Genomic DNA, 13,946 nt, shown 5'->3' with positions numbered 1-13,946 from the left:
ACACAGAATTTAAGTTGTGTCCAAACCTTTTTTTTTTTTTTTTTAAACCTAGTATTAAAAATCACATCATAAAATCTGTATAAAAGAAAGCATTCATTTTTATCCCAGACAGTACAGTGGGGTTTGGAGAAGAATGAATACAGTATTGTAAAGTATAATATCACAATACTTACCAGAAATAAGTGTCACATTGTAATGCTATTGGCAGGATGATAAAAGTTGCCAGGAACAATAAACAGTTAAATAGTTTTAGACTAATATAGGCAACTCTTTTGTTGTACGTTTGGGAAATATTATACAGAAGTAGTGTGTAACATGTAACACACACTTATCATGGAGTGTTTATAGTGCATCCTATAGCATCCCACAGGTCTGACTATGTGAATGGCCTTGGCACAGTATTTGTGTACATTCCCAAGACCTGATCCTGAAAGGGCAGCAGCGTGTGGACGAGCATTTTCCTGTAGGAATAGTACCCTGGAGTGTGCATTCAGAAAGGTGGGGCCAGTGGTTACAGGACCTTATTAACATTACTTTAGGATGTCAAAGTAGCTGTAAAGAAGAGTAGAGAACCAGAAATTTGATTTCTCTCATAAATAAATCATAGCATTGCATTGATATTTCCTGTATGTTTTCCTGTAAGCCAACTCCCAATGATGTATATGCTGTGCAATAAATAGGCCAGTGTTGAAATCGATAAGAGCATGGTTTATGTAAAGACTATATGACAGTGTATGCACTGAGGTCACTTTCATATATCTGTGTGTATGTGAGATCAGTGCTTTAGCTCATTTAGTGAGAATTTATTGATGAATGTACAGTTAAGTCAACTCAGATAACTCAAGCTAGTTTTTATTGGAATGTGGTTCTGACATTGAATCTTCGTGTGTGTGTTTATTTCAGCCTGCAGATGTGTGTGATCAGATTCTTCGAGTTGTGGCCCGCTCTAGTCGTCTGGAGGAGCTGGTCCTGGACAATGCAGGACTCAAAACGTAAGAACACACGCACACACTCGCATACACTCAGACACACACACTCAGACACAGGTTTCTATACAGTATAAGCAGATGGAGTAATACATACCTTATTTTTTCGCACTATAAGACGCACTATCAATAAACGTCTAGTTTCTGGTCTATGTTCATACATAAGGCACACTGGATAATAAGACACATTAAGAGACACTAGTAAGGAGCAGGTGTGTTGCCATGTTTTTCTTCTAATTCAGCAACTCTCGCTGCTGGGTGGCTAATTTGTAAAGATATGCTAATTTAAGTAAACAATACTTTAATTCTTTAAAAAAAAAAACATTTTCTTTTAAAGTCAGTCGAGTGCTGGATGTTATTCTCCACAGATTTATTTCCTGAAAATGTATTTTTTGGGTGAGTAAAGTGCTTCTGTTTATTTACAGCAAGCTTAGATTTCTAGATGTCCACTAAAGCACTAGAATTCCACCTGACAGCGCTACACTGAGGAACCCTAAGTGTTCTGGTGAGCCAGAGCGAAATTAGCTAGCTGTTCGACCCACATAGCTTGTTTTAACACGGAAAAAGCGGGCTATAGTCTGATAAACTCGCCTCTGAGCAGTGAAAGACCTAGCGCGGTTAGCAGGTAATGTTAATGCTAATGTTAATCCAGCAGTGCTAGTCAGGGTTAGCAGCAGGCTACAGTACGATAATACTCACCTCTGAATGGCAAAGAAGCTAGCGGTTAGCACAGTTAGCGGGCATTGCTAACACTGCTTCAGCAGTGCTAGCTGTAGTTAGCAGCAGGCTAAAGTTTGATAATACTCAACCCTAAATGTCAAAAGAGCTTGTGCTTAGCACAGAATGAAATTCCTGTATAACTCTGTACTTCAGCAGAGTGGCATTACTGCTCCTGACTGGTAAAATTCCTACAAAATATGTAAGCCAGATTAGTAAAATCTTGGTTTGACAAACAGCAGGTGCTGAAACAAACAATTCATTTTTGTTCTCAGGCAAAACTGATAACAGAACGATTCTCACCATAATGATGAAAATCCCCGTACACCTCTACATATCAGTTCAGAGACAATGTTCAGGAGGCAAATGTGGATTTGCAGAGGTTTCATTTAACTAAGTACAAATACTTTGTTATCTAGAGAGATGTTGGTTATTTATATTTATATTTTACTGGAGTAATTATTTTTTAGACCACATTTTACTTCTACTCCTTACATTTTTTACACAGTTATCTGAACTTTCTACTTCTTACATTTTAAAAATAGCCTTGTTACTCCTTTTTTCCTTTTTTTTTTTAGCTTGTTTTCATTCCGGCTTCTCAGTGTAAAAAAAATGAAATAATCCCTATCCAGATAAATCTCTCCATCCGGATAGAATGAATCTGATTGTGGTTGGATGAGAAGTATAAACATATACCATCCCGACACCCTATTGATTTACACGCGATCCACCTCACCCTCACACATCGTGTCACATCACACTTTAGCAGAACATAGCAGATGTATGTAGCCAAGTATGAAGATGATCTGTGCACTCCAGCTAAATGTTCCAACTGATGTTAACTGCAATCAGTACTAGATTGTGTTCGTTTTCAGTGAGCACACCCTTTTTAATAATGTTTTAAATGGTTTATTTTGGTGTTTCCCAGAACTAGCAAAACCTCTGCTTTTAGAATTGAGAAGGATGAGATTGGTCTTAAAGCCCATTCTGAGAGAATCCAAATCATTATACACTGCCTGTTAAAAAAAAAAAGTCTCCACCTGGATTTAAGTAAGTAAATGATGTGGGGTTGATGCTGCAGTTGGTCTGCAGGTTTAGGTTCAGCAACAGTATGTGCTGAAAGAATGAGGTCAGCTGACTACCTGAATATACTTAATATAGACCAGGTTATTCCATCAATGGATTTTTTCTTCTCTGATGGCACGGGCATATTCCAAGATCACAATGTCAGGAATCATGGGGCTGGAATTGTGAAAGAGTGATTCAGGGAGCACGAGATCATCATTTTCACAAATGGATTGAGAGAGAGAGTTCACCACAGAGTCCAGATCTTAACCTCATTGAAAATCTTTGGGATGTGCTGGATGGAGAAGACTTTGTGCAGCGGTCAGACTCTACCATCATCAATGCTGCTGCAAGATCTTGGTGAAAAATTATTGTAACACTGAATTTAAATAAATCTTGTGACATTGCAGAAGCTTATTGAAACAATGCCACAGTGAATGTGTGCCGCAATCAAAGAGTGTGTGACCTTTTTTTATTTTTGGCCAGGCAGTTTATTTAGAATCTTTAGTTAGCTTTCAGAGATCATCCTCTGGGGATTCACCAGTAACATCACTTTACTTCCTTTATTTAAAATCATATTCCTTTAATCCCAAATGGAAGGGAAGTCATATGACCATTTATCACAGCTAAATACTGGATTGAAAAAAAGAGTTTTGTAGGTTAGATGATTCATGTTCCACAGTCAAGCTTTACTCGGTTCTTTGTTGTGGTTCTTCCTCAGGGATTTTGCACAGAAGCTGGCGAATGCCCTCGCCCACAACCCCAACTCAGGACTGCACACTTTAAACCTTGCCAACAACCCTCTCGAGGACAGAGGTGAGTGTGTATGATGTGGGTTGTCTTCAAAACCCCAACTATCTTTTTACAGATTTAAAAAATGAGGATTATAAGAAAAACTGGAAACATGACCAAAACACATGAATTGTCATTTTGTCATTTTGGACAGACAACATTTTAAAAGAATTTTGTATGGTGCTAATGACCATTTCATGTTAAAAAAAGCCAAAAAAATATATATCCATCACTGCTTAGAACATAGTCACTCCTGTGTATTTGCATTAAAGAAAGATTTCTTAAATGCTCACTATGAGGGGCTCTGAGTGGTTAAACGGGCCAAGCGCTGCCACTATAATCAGGAGGTTGCCGGTTCGAATCCTGTTTATGTAGCTTGCCATCAGCTTCCGGAGTCCTGAGAGAGCACAATTGGCCTTGCTCTCTCTCTGGGTGGGTAGATGGCGCTCTCTCCCCACATCACTCCAAAGGGTGATGTCGATCATCACAAGACGTCTGTGAGCTGATGTATCAGAATCGAGTCGCTGTGCTTTCCTCCGAGTTCGCTGTGAGTCTGTCTTCACGTGCATTGGAGGAGGCATGTGCAAGTCCTCACCCTCCTGGTGTTGAGGCATTATTAGTGATGGGGAAGTCCTAATGAGTGAGTTAGTGAGCACTTGGCCATGTAAATTGAGGAGAAAGTAAAGGGGGAAAAAATAATAATAATTGGAGAAAAAAAAATGACACTATGCAGCCCTTGGTTGGATTTCTATTGAGGTTCTCACCACAGGCTGGGTGTTACTGTTCATTGCCACGCTGCTGTTTCTCCCCCTAGCCATGTATTGATTGTTTTGAGCACAGCAAATCGACAAACACAATGTATATATATACCAGGACTGGGTCAGGGGCTTATTGAGACAAAGAAAAAAAGGACTGTGCATGGCATTGTTGAAAGTAAAACAATCAGAAAAAAAAGCTATTTATAGGGTCATCAGTAAACGCTAGTCTAGACAGATACACTAGTAGGATCATTGTCCTGCTGCAGAACCCAAGTACACCCGAGCTTAAGGTTAGAAACAAATGGCCGGACTTTCTACCTCAGAATTGTCAGGTAAACAGCAGAATTCCTGATTCCATCTATTACAGCAAGTTTTCCAGACCCTGAAGCAGAAAACCCATGTTTTACCTTATGTAAAACAGTATGATGTTCTTGATCTAAAATGATGTGTTAGTTTTGTGTCCGATGTAACAGGACACACATCTTCCAAAAAGTTTCAATGTTTCTCATGGCAGTCCAAACAATATTTATCTAATGTCCCAGGGATATTCAATGATTTTTGGCAAATGGGAGACGGGAAGTTATGTTCTTTTTGGTCAGCAGTGGATACTATTTCTGATCGGTCTCTTTCTTATTTTTGAATCATTAACACTGACCTTAACTGAGACAAGTAAGACCTGCAGTTCTTTCAATGTTGTTCTGGGTGACCTCCTGGATGAGTCGTCCATGCCCTTTTAGATTAATTTTGGTAGGCCAGTCACTCCAGGGAAGTGCTCTTGAATATCTTCAGACAATATGTTAATGTACATAATGTGTTTTTGAGATGCTTCATGTTGTCAGGCAGGTTCTGTTTAGGTGATTTCTTGATTCTACAGGTCTGGTAGTGTGGCTGTTCAATAAAAAAAAAAAAAAAACATAAATCCAGTAAAATACCAAAGGACTCGTCAGCACAGTGTTTCAGCTTAAACTTGTTTTTACTGTTATAAAAGAGCTATACGGTTGGTTATCATCATATCTTTTCATCTAAGTCATTATTGCTGAGATTTCTTTTCCAACGCAAACCAGTCATGGATTTTATAGACATCCTGTAGTAAAATTATATTACCCCCCCCCCCATAGGTTATACTAATTCCATTCAAACAGGGCTTAAGAAAGGCTGTAGAGTTGTAGAGAGATTTTAGTTTAGTTTCTTCGTAGCAGAGATCGCAATAACACAGATCAGGGTTTCAGTTCCAGTCCAGTTTCTGGTGGATTGTTGGTGTGGTTTTAATATAAATCACATCCAGCACAGTTCACTAAGCGGAACCAAACGCCCACAAGTGACAGTGTGTGAGAGTGTTATACTGTGAGAGTCACTGCTGATGATAAATCTGCTGATCTATTGCTCTGTCATAACCGCTTTACTCTCACCCTGCCCTTCAACGCCTGGCTGCGTCACCTGCACCTCTTTCTAATTAAAATACATTCATCACCCTGTATCACAGGTCTGTCCATGTAACCCATAAAGAAGAAGATGAAGATGATGATTTCAGACTACTCAGCCGAACGGCTCTGTGTTTAATGTTTTATATTCCCTCAGACAGACAAACTTTTCTTTCTGGACTATTAATAAAACATGTGGCCTGAGCTTAGTGCAGGCTGTAGTTTGGCCTTGTGTAAAATGTGGAAGTCATGAGTCAGGAAGGTGGGTGGCGAGTGAGAGTGCAGTCTGTCTGCCTGTCTATCTGTTTTCTGTCTGCACTGAATACACACAAAGAAGAGTGGAGGAATAGAAAAATAGACAAAAATGATGATCATAATAATAAATCATTTATGTTGTACTTTCTCAGTGTATCTCAGAGTATCTGAAATGTCTTATAAAACATAAAAAATATATAGTTAAACGATTTTAAATGAAAAACTATTGCGTACATTAACAAACAATAGAAAAACGAGCCTACAAAAAAACAGCCATAATATAAGAAGCCAAAGCCATAACAATTACTGTATACTGAAAAAAGATAGATATAGATTTTTGTTTTTGCTGTTTTATTATTTTTCAGTTTATCAAACAAGCTTTATTATCAGACTACAAAGCTAATCTGAGTAAATACAAAATGCAGTTTTTAAATAATGATTTTAATTATTAAAACCTTATTAAACCTGGCCCATGAATTACTTTTAAATTACTTTCCAGCTTCAATGAAGAGGAAGAGTACTGGCTATTAAAAAGGGACAGTATTTGTTGTCATAGAAACAAACAGGCTGGATTAGACCTAAATACGAGAACCATGTGACATCAAAATACTATTTTGAGTGTTTTTAGTACTGTGATTATCTCTAATACCACTGCTTTTGTAACTGCTATGTTTGGTATTCGTATTATATTTGTATTATTTCCTCTGTTCTTTGTTTCACACCCCCAAGAAGGTGTCTAGTAGTGTATAGTATAAAGTGTGGGCAATGCAAACTGTGCTATATCTATAGGTTTATATCAGATAACTAAAACTTCAAAAGTGCAGTGTTGTCCAAATGATATTTCTCGTCAGGCTTAAACCTGTCTCGTGGGGCAAAAAAAACAGTTAAGTGTGGACTTTTTAAGAGGGATCTGGCAACTCAGTAGCCATAGCGATAGAGTATGGTGGCTGAGCAGTGAGAGCAGCTCTCAGCAGAAGAGGAAAATTCGGGCATTTGCATAGAAGATGCTTCTGCTACTTTTAAGTTGTATGTCTGGCTGCATTTTGGCTCCAGTGGAAACAATAAACGGTAACAGAGTGACCAACAAGACACAACCCATATATAAATACTGTAAGTAAATCCTACACATGACTGTTTCATAGGTAGTTGTACTAATCCCTTAGCTCTGTACTGTATTTTAAAAAATATGTTCTGTCTCTGTTTGCACTTCAAGCATAGTCTTAATATGACTGGTTATGGTTATGCATAATCAAATTACAAGAGATTTAGGAGAAAAAAACACAAACCATAGTCTTAATATGACTGGTTGTGGTTTGCACTTATTGTTTGCACTATATAAGACCTAGAAAAGTTTTATTTTTATTGTTTATTCTTATTCTTATTTCTATTTCTTATAGAATCAATGTGTGAGAGAAACCAGTCTGTTAAGTTTGCGTTATATGATTTTGTCAAATAATTTTTCATTTTTGACGTTTTCCTTAAAATTTTATTTTTAAATCTTGTCTCGTCTCGTCTCGTTCTCGTGAACCCAGTATCGTGTCTCGTCTCGTCTCGTGATATTAGTGTCTCGTCACACCCCTACTAAACATGCATCAAACTTGCTATTCATATGTAACCAAAAATGCCTTGAATAAAATTCCCATCACTGTTGAGAAGGCGAGTCATATTTATATTCAGAGTATTCATGTTCCAAGCTTTAATATAATTATATGAACTCATGAAATCAAAAGCATTGTACACAGTTGGAGTACAAATTTTGAAACTACATTTAACTCTAACCAGTCTGAATTTAACTGAGTGGTGTGTTTTTTTGTTGAGTATAACAGCTGAATGTGTTTTGCAGGAATCGCCTCTTTGGGTGCTCAGTTTGCCAAACTCCGCAAAGGCCTCAAACACCTCAACTTCTCCAGAACCTCATTGTCACCCAAAGGTAATTATATCATCTTTTTCAGTTTCAGTCACCAACTCAGGACCGAGTCTGGGCTCATTTGGGGGAGGAGCTCAAAATCGCTGACTTGTTTTCACACCCAAACTTTTTCCGAAACCGTGGATTGAATGTGCAGTCATATGCGTCACTTTACTGTGTGAAGTTTTATTTGCTCTATTTATCTGCTTTTTATTTTCATATTGGATAAAAATATTTAAGTGACTGGGAACACTCGCATCAAATTCAAAACTCTTACAATCGCCTACAGAGTGATGACAGAACAGGCTCCTTCCTACCTGCACTCACTCCTGAAGGCTTACGCTACCTCCCGGCCGCTGCGCTCCTCCAATGAACGTCGCCTCGCTTTACCAAACATTCACACAAAGCAATCCAGACTGTTCTCATACAGAGTTCCCCAATGGTGGAACAAACTACCCTCCACTACCAGATCAGGAGAATCTCTCGCTATCTTTAAGAGACTCCTGAAGACAGAGCTCTTCAAAGAGCACCTACTCTCCTAACACCTCTAACACACTAACTACTTCTAACCCCATTTCCTTCTTCCCCTCCTTCACTTCTCTATCCCTTGGCGTAATGAAATGTAATGTAATGAACACTCACTCCACAAAGGTGCTATTATTACAGGACCCTTACTCCTGTCCTTTCACAGTGTGGGTTTATTAGTCATTAGGTATTATTGTATTGTTGTACTGATGGAAAGGGAAATAATTAGTGGTGTCAGTTGATTAAAACATTTTATCCGATAAATCACAAGAATATTCTGTTTTAAACTGCGATTAATCGCACTTATTCTTCTTAAGACACAAGTTTTTATAGTGGATGTTTAAAAGTAAGTAAAAGAATGAATGTAGGACATGCAAGTATATTTATATTAGTGGTGTTAATTAAAATACTAGTATATACTTGTATGTTTGAGGGGAGATAATGCCAACATGGGGGGCTGGAATAAAGAATGCATGACCAAACTGCATAGAGAAAGCTTTTTTTTTTTTTTTACTTTATTGTAAACTCAAAATCTCAGCACCTGGGAAAGGCTAGTGTGAAAACGCCCTATATCTATACTGGTATTGATTATTGTGGTAGCAGTTAAGTTCATGGTAAGCTATTCAGAACAGATCTCATTTACATAGATCAAATAAATATGAAGGAATTGTAATGGAACCAGTTTGTAAAGAATAAAAGAGGGATGGATGTATAATAATTTGTTTTTAAAAAATTATTAAATTATTTTATTTATTTATTTAATTTAAATACAAAGCGGGGGATCAAATGCTGGATCTTAAACTTGAAAAAAAAAATCTGTAGTTGGTAAATATGGATTGTAAAAACATCTATTAATTCTAATAAATTCTGCCATGCTGGTGTTAAGTGGATGGAAAAAGATCAATTAAATACAATTGACATAAGTCAGTTCAATAACATGAAAACCCTAAAGCTCTTGACCCAGTATGAGTTGTAATAATAAAACCCAGTTGCCTCATGCAGAAAAGATCTTTTGTAAATGAGACTGTGAACTGCTGAGTCAAATAAAGGGCATGAAAGGGTTACACATAAATGGAGAGTTTTTTTATGCTCTGTTGAATCTGTTGAAGTGTGATACCCCATGAGCTTGAAAGCTTGTATTTCTTTTAGTAGATCTGGCCGTTTTCTCCGAGCTCACAGTGTAAATGAGGCTCTTTTCACTGACATGCTCTGTGTGTCTAATAAGACACTAATGAGCAGCACCTTATGCCCTGTGGAATAAACAGCTAAGCGCTCGGTGATTAGGCTAATTATTTATCTTCCACAACAATGCAAATTCCCGCTGTCTAACTGCTCATCAGAGGAAGCATTATAGCTGAAGACATTTTACTGTGATCTTTAGAATCATAACTGCTCGTTTAATTAAAGTGCTGTTCAGCTCTTTACATTAAGATGTTTATGTTAAAGATGTTTAGTGTCTGTTTTCACTGAGCGATTCTTTAAATTACCGTATTTTATGCCTTATATGGTGCAACGGATTATAAGCTGCACTATCAATAAACATCTGTTTTAAAGTCATACAAGCGCTGGATGTTAATATATACAGATTTCTCTCCTAAAGCATTAGCATTAGCAGTTAACCGCTAGCTCTCTCTGCAGTTAGCAGCTCATTCCGACTAACAGTGTTACACAGAGGAAACCTGATTGATCCTCTAAGCCAGGGTGATATTTGCTAGCAATTTGTCCCACGTAGCCAGTCAAATAACACTCCCATCTAAACGGTGAAAGAGTTAATGCTTAACATAGTTAGAGGGTAAGGCTAATGCTGCTCTAGCAGTGATAGCCACGGCTAGCAGGCTCGAAAATACTGAACCAGGAAAGAGCTACTGCGGTTAGTGTCTAATGCTAATGCTGCTCCAGTCTTGGTGCTGAAGAACTAAACTGAACTGCTGTATTAGCAATATTAGCATTAGTCGTTTAAGTCCTGATAGCGCTAGCGGTTAGCTGTTAATGCTAACGCTTACTGTAAATCAACAGAAGCACTTTGCTTATTCAAATAAACAGTTTTCAGAAGAGAAATCTGTGTAGATTAACATCAAGCGCTCGTTTGACTTTGAAATCAGATGGTTTTTTTTTAAGATTTACAGTTTTGTTTACTTAGCTTAGCTTTACTTAACTTAGTTACCTCCCCCTCCCCGCCCCCCCACCACCAGCAGTGAGACCTGCTGAATTAGACCTGCTCAATTAGGACACCCCTGTTCCTTACTAGTGTTGCTTAAAGCACCTTATAATCCGGTGCACCTTATGTATGAAAATAGACCAGAAAATAGACATTCGTTGATAGTGATCCTTATAAAACAGTGCACCTTATAGTCCGGAAAATACGGTAAGCCCTAGTGCCACCCTAGCAGCTGCTGTAAATCTCTCTCGCTCTTTTACCCTTCTCTCTCACATTATTGATTGGACATGTCATGTGTAGTTCCTTCCATTTCTGGATCACTCCTCGTAAATTACTTTTGTTCTGCTTTTTTTCACCTGAACATTTAACAGTTGGGTATTTACTCTGACTGGCTCTCAGCTGCCTGTAGAAACATCTGTCCTTCTGTCTACTAGAACACTTATAGTGTGGTGTTTTTTTTCCTCAGCTCATAGTGCTGGAATCAGTCATGGAACAATTGGCAGTGAGCCACAAAGTGCCCTTAAATAAGGTTTACTTTTAGTTTATGGTTCTCAGTTTGAAGGTTTTGAGCAAAACCCCTTCGCTGTGGCTTTTAAAATACCCCCAGGGTGTATTAGTGAATTAGTTTGATGCTTACCCACAAAGAGAATAAATAGTGTACAGCAGTAGGTAGTTATTTATGTGAATAGCCATGCATGCTACAGCTGTTACTGCAAAGCTTAATATCATCGCTCTCCCAAGAAAAAACAAGTATGTCCATTTTTGTCGATTTTTGGTTTATTACATAATTTGGACACACAAACTGTCCCCTACATGGTGCCAAAATTGATTAAAGAATGGACCAATAGAAATATCTCAAAATGACCTGAAATAAACTCTTTTTACACTGACTACTGTTACAAATATAGAAGAGGAGGACTGAAGGACTGAGCTCGTAGGGGAAAAAGTTCCAGCATCTGGTGGGATAAGGCATATATTTATCTACAAATAAATCCTACCGCTTTCAAAAAACTGCAGCATCATTGCTCGCCAGTGGGGATCTGTGATTAATTGTGGAAAACGATAATAATCTCTCCTTCAAAGTTTCTTCTGTGATTCAGTTAGGGTGTTATTTCTCAATTTTCAGTAACAAACCCGCGTTCTGAAGTATAATCCAGTGTCTGTGTGTGAGTAACTCTGGTCTGAACGTGATATGAGCATATGGGCTTTCGATTATAATCGAAAATCAATTTTTTTTCTGAAAAAATGAAAGATTATTTTTTTTGCCCATAATCGCCCAGCACTAGCTGATATCTGTAAACAAAAACATGCAGTTTCTTTATGATTGCAGGACCATCCAGACTTTAGTCCTAATTCTGTGTCTAAAAGGTTTGGTGCTAATTTCCCATGCAAACACACCTTGTTCAGGTAATACTGTTGGATACCAGCCCTCTGAACCATGCTCTGATCTGAGCATTGGACATATTTCCCAGCTTGATGTTTAATGATGGCTGCTAGCAGATTCTTGGTTTGCTGCTTCTTTAAGTCCGCTCCTGCTCTCAGAGGGAGTTCATGTCCTGGAAAGAAGCAAACAGTGTAAAAAGTCTCGCTGTCCTGCTCTTCTTGACAACTGATGTCCCCTGAGCTCCTGTCCTGCCTGACAGGCGTAGCACTGTAGAGATCAGGGTGGAGTAGGGCACGCGGGGGCAGTGTGAATACCCACTGCTGCAGGCTCTCTAACAGATTAGACCTCCAGCAGCAGGTCTCATATTAACATTAATAATTCTGTATATAATAGAGCAATAATAATAATAATAATAATAATAAAGGTCCACTGTAAAATCTAACTTTCTAACTAATCTGCATTTCTTTCTGTACTAGTTAGGTTTACATAACTTAAATATTACAGAAACTTGGCATCACTTATGCTGATTAAGTCAAACTAACTTAAAGATTGCATTTATAGCTGCTCTTTAAAAATGTTTATTTTAAGTGTTATATTTGAGTTAGTGTAACTTAAATAATTTAAGGTAATCAGTTTCCGCAAATGAAATAAGTTGATGTTGTTTAATAGAAAGTTTTTTATAACTATAGTCCACATGTGTCAAACACAAGGCCCGCGGGCCAAATGTGGCCCGCCACGTCTTTTTATGTGGCCCGCGAGAGCTTGTAAGATCTTAGTGTCTATAATAAATAAGTCAGAAGCGTTCTTTGACCAAAAAATACATTTCCCACAATGCTTGTCGATTGTATTACCCGCAAAGTTACGGCTTACTGCCACTACACGGCAGTGTAGTCATTGATGTGGAAACCCTGCCGGAGGGAAGGTGTAACTTCGCGGGTGGAATTGAGACATATAAATGTTTATCCCATAATGTCCAGAAAAAGAGAAGTTGATGCAGACGGACGGCTGTGCTTCAAGGCGAAAGACCGGTATGCATTTTGTGTTACGAAGAGTGTTACTGACCAAAATAAACGCTTTTTATGAGAGATATAAGTTCTGTGTAAACATTTATAAGACAATAGCTGACAAAATCTGTTTTAATGACGTTAATAAACATCACTGTGGCAGCGCTAGTCGCAGTTTCACCGCAGCAAAGTACGAGGACGTGAATCACTTATCTAACCAGCCTTTACTGATTTCTGCCCTCAATAACCCTTTCAATAACCTCCAATAGCCTTTAATAGTCTTCAGTAGCCTTCAACAGTCTAACCTTGCAGCCGTGGTGTGTCCACTAAACTCCGTAGTTATAAACATCCTGAGGTTAGCAGCGCGATAACTGACCTGTTTATAATGTAATCCCAGCAGTGACTCATGCTCTAAACGGCTGCTGTTAGCTGATTGGGCTGAAAGATGAACTGTAGAGAGCTGTATTATTCGGTTACAAAAATCTTTATTTCATACACAGAAGAACTTAAAAATTTTAAAAACGCTCCAGACTGGCTGAGCTGAGCCCTGTAGCCCGTGGCTGGGCTGTAGCTCTGACTCAGTAAAGACTGCGGACTTGTGGTGCTGCTGCTGCAGCTCCCACTAGTGGTTGGATGAGGAACTGCTAAATCTGAGGAAATGCTATGTTCTTAACAGCTCACAATTTTTGATTTTATATTTATTAAGCCTTATTTCAGTTAATAATTTCAAAGTTAATATAACTTGATGTCATTTCTATTCACTTGAATAGTTTGGTTCTTGATTGATGGAGTTTTTGGATTTCATGACATGACAAATTAAAAGGATTTATGTTAATAGAGCAACAAGCAAACATTTTTTCCATGCAACTGTAATATTTGATTGAATAAATAATATATTGAGAGTTATTTAACATTAAGGAGTAATTACATTCATTTACATATATTACATTTGGTTACATTTTATTACATTTATAA

General features: G+C 38.0%; 1 protein-coding gene across 2 annotated transcripts in view; it reads left to right on the top strand.

Moving 5' to 3' along the window:
• Positions 1-13,946, top strand: part of LOC103035048 (F-actin-uncapping protein LRRC16A) — a 224,526-nt gene that overhangs the window by 85,791 nt on the left and 124,789 nt on the right. For both annotated transcript variants that reach the window (XM_049480062.1, XM_022674094.2), the window contains exons 10-12: positions 904-992; positions 3,490-3,584; positions 7,838-7,924. In XM_049480062.1, the coding sequence (XP_049336019.1) occupies positions 904-992; positions 3,490-3,584; positions 7,838-7,924 (271 nt within the window). The remainder of the gene's footprint in view (positions 1-903; positions 993-3,489; positions 3,585-7,837; positions 7,925-13,946) is intronic.

The sequence above is a fragment of the Astyanax mexicanus genome, chromosome 6 (assembly GCF_023375975.1).
Source record: "Astyanax mexicanus isolate ESR-SI-001 chromosome 6, AstMex3_surface, whole genome shotgun sequence".
Classification (NCBI taxonomy): Eukaryota; Metazoa; Chordata; class Actinopteri; order Characiformes; family Acestrorhamphidae; genus Astyanax; species Astyanax mexicanus.
The sequence above is the reverse complement of the archived record's forward strand: the minus strand, read 5'-3'. Positions and strand labels throughout refer to the sequence as shown.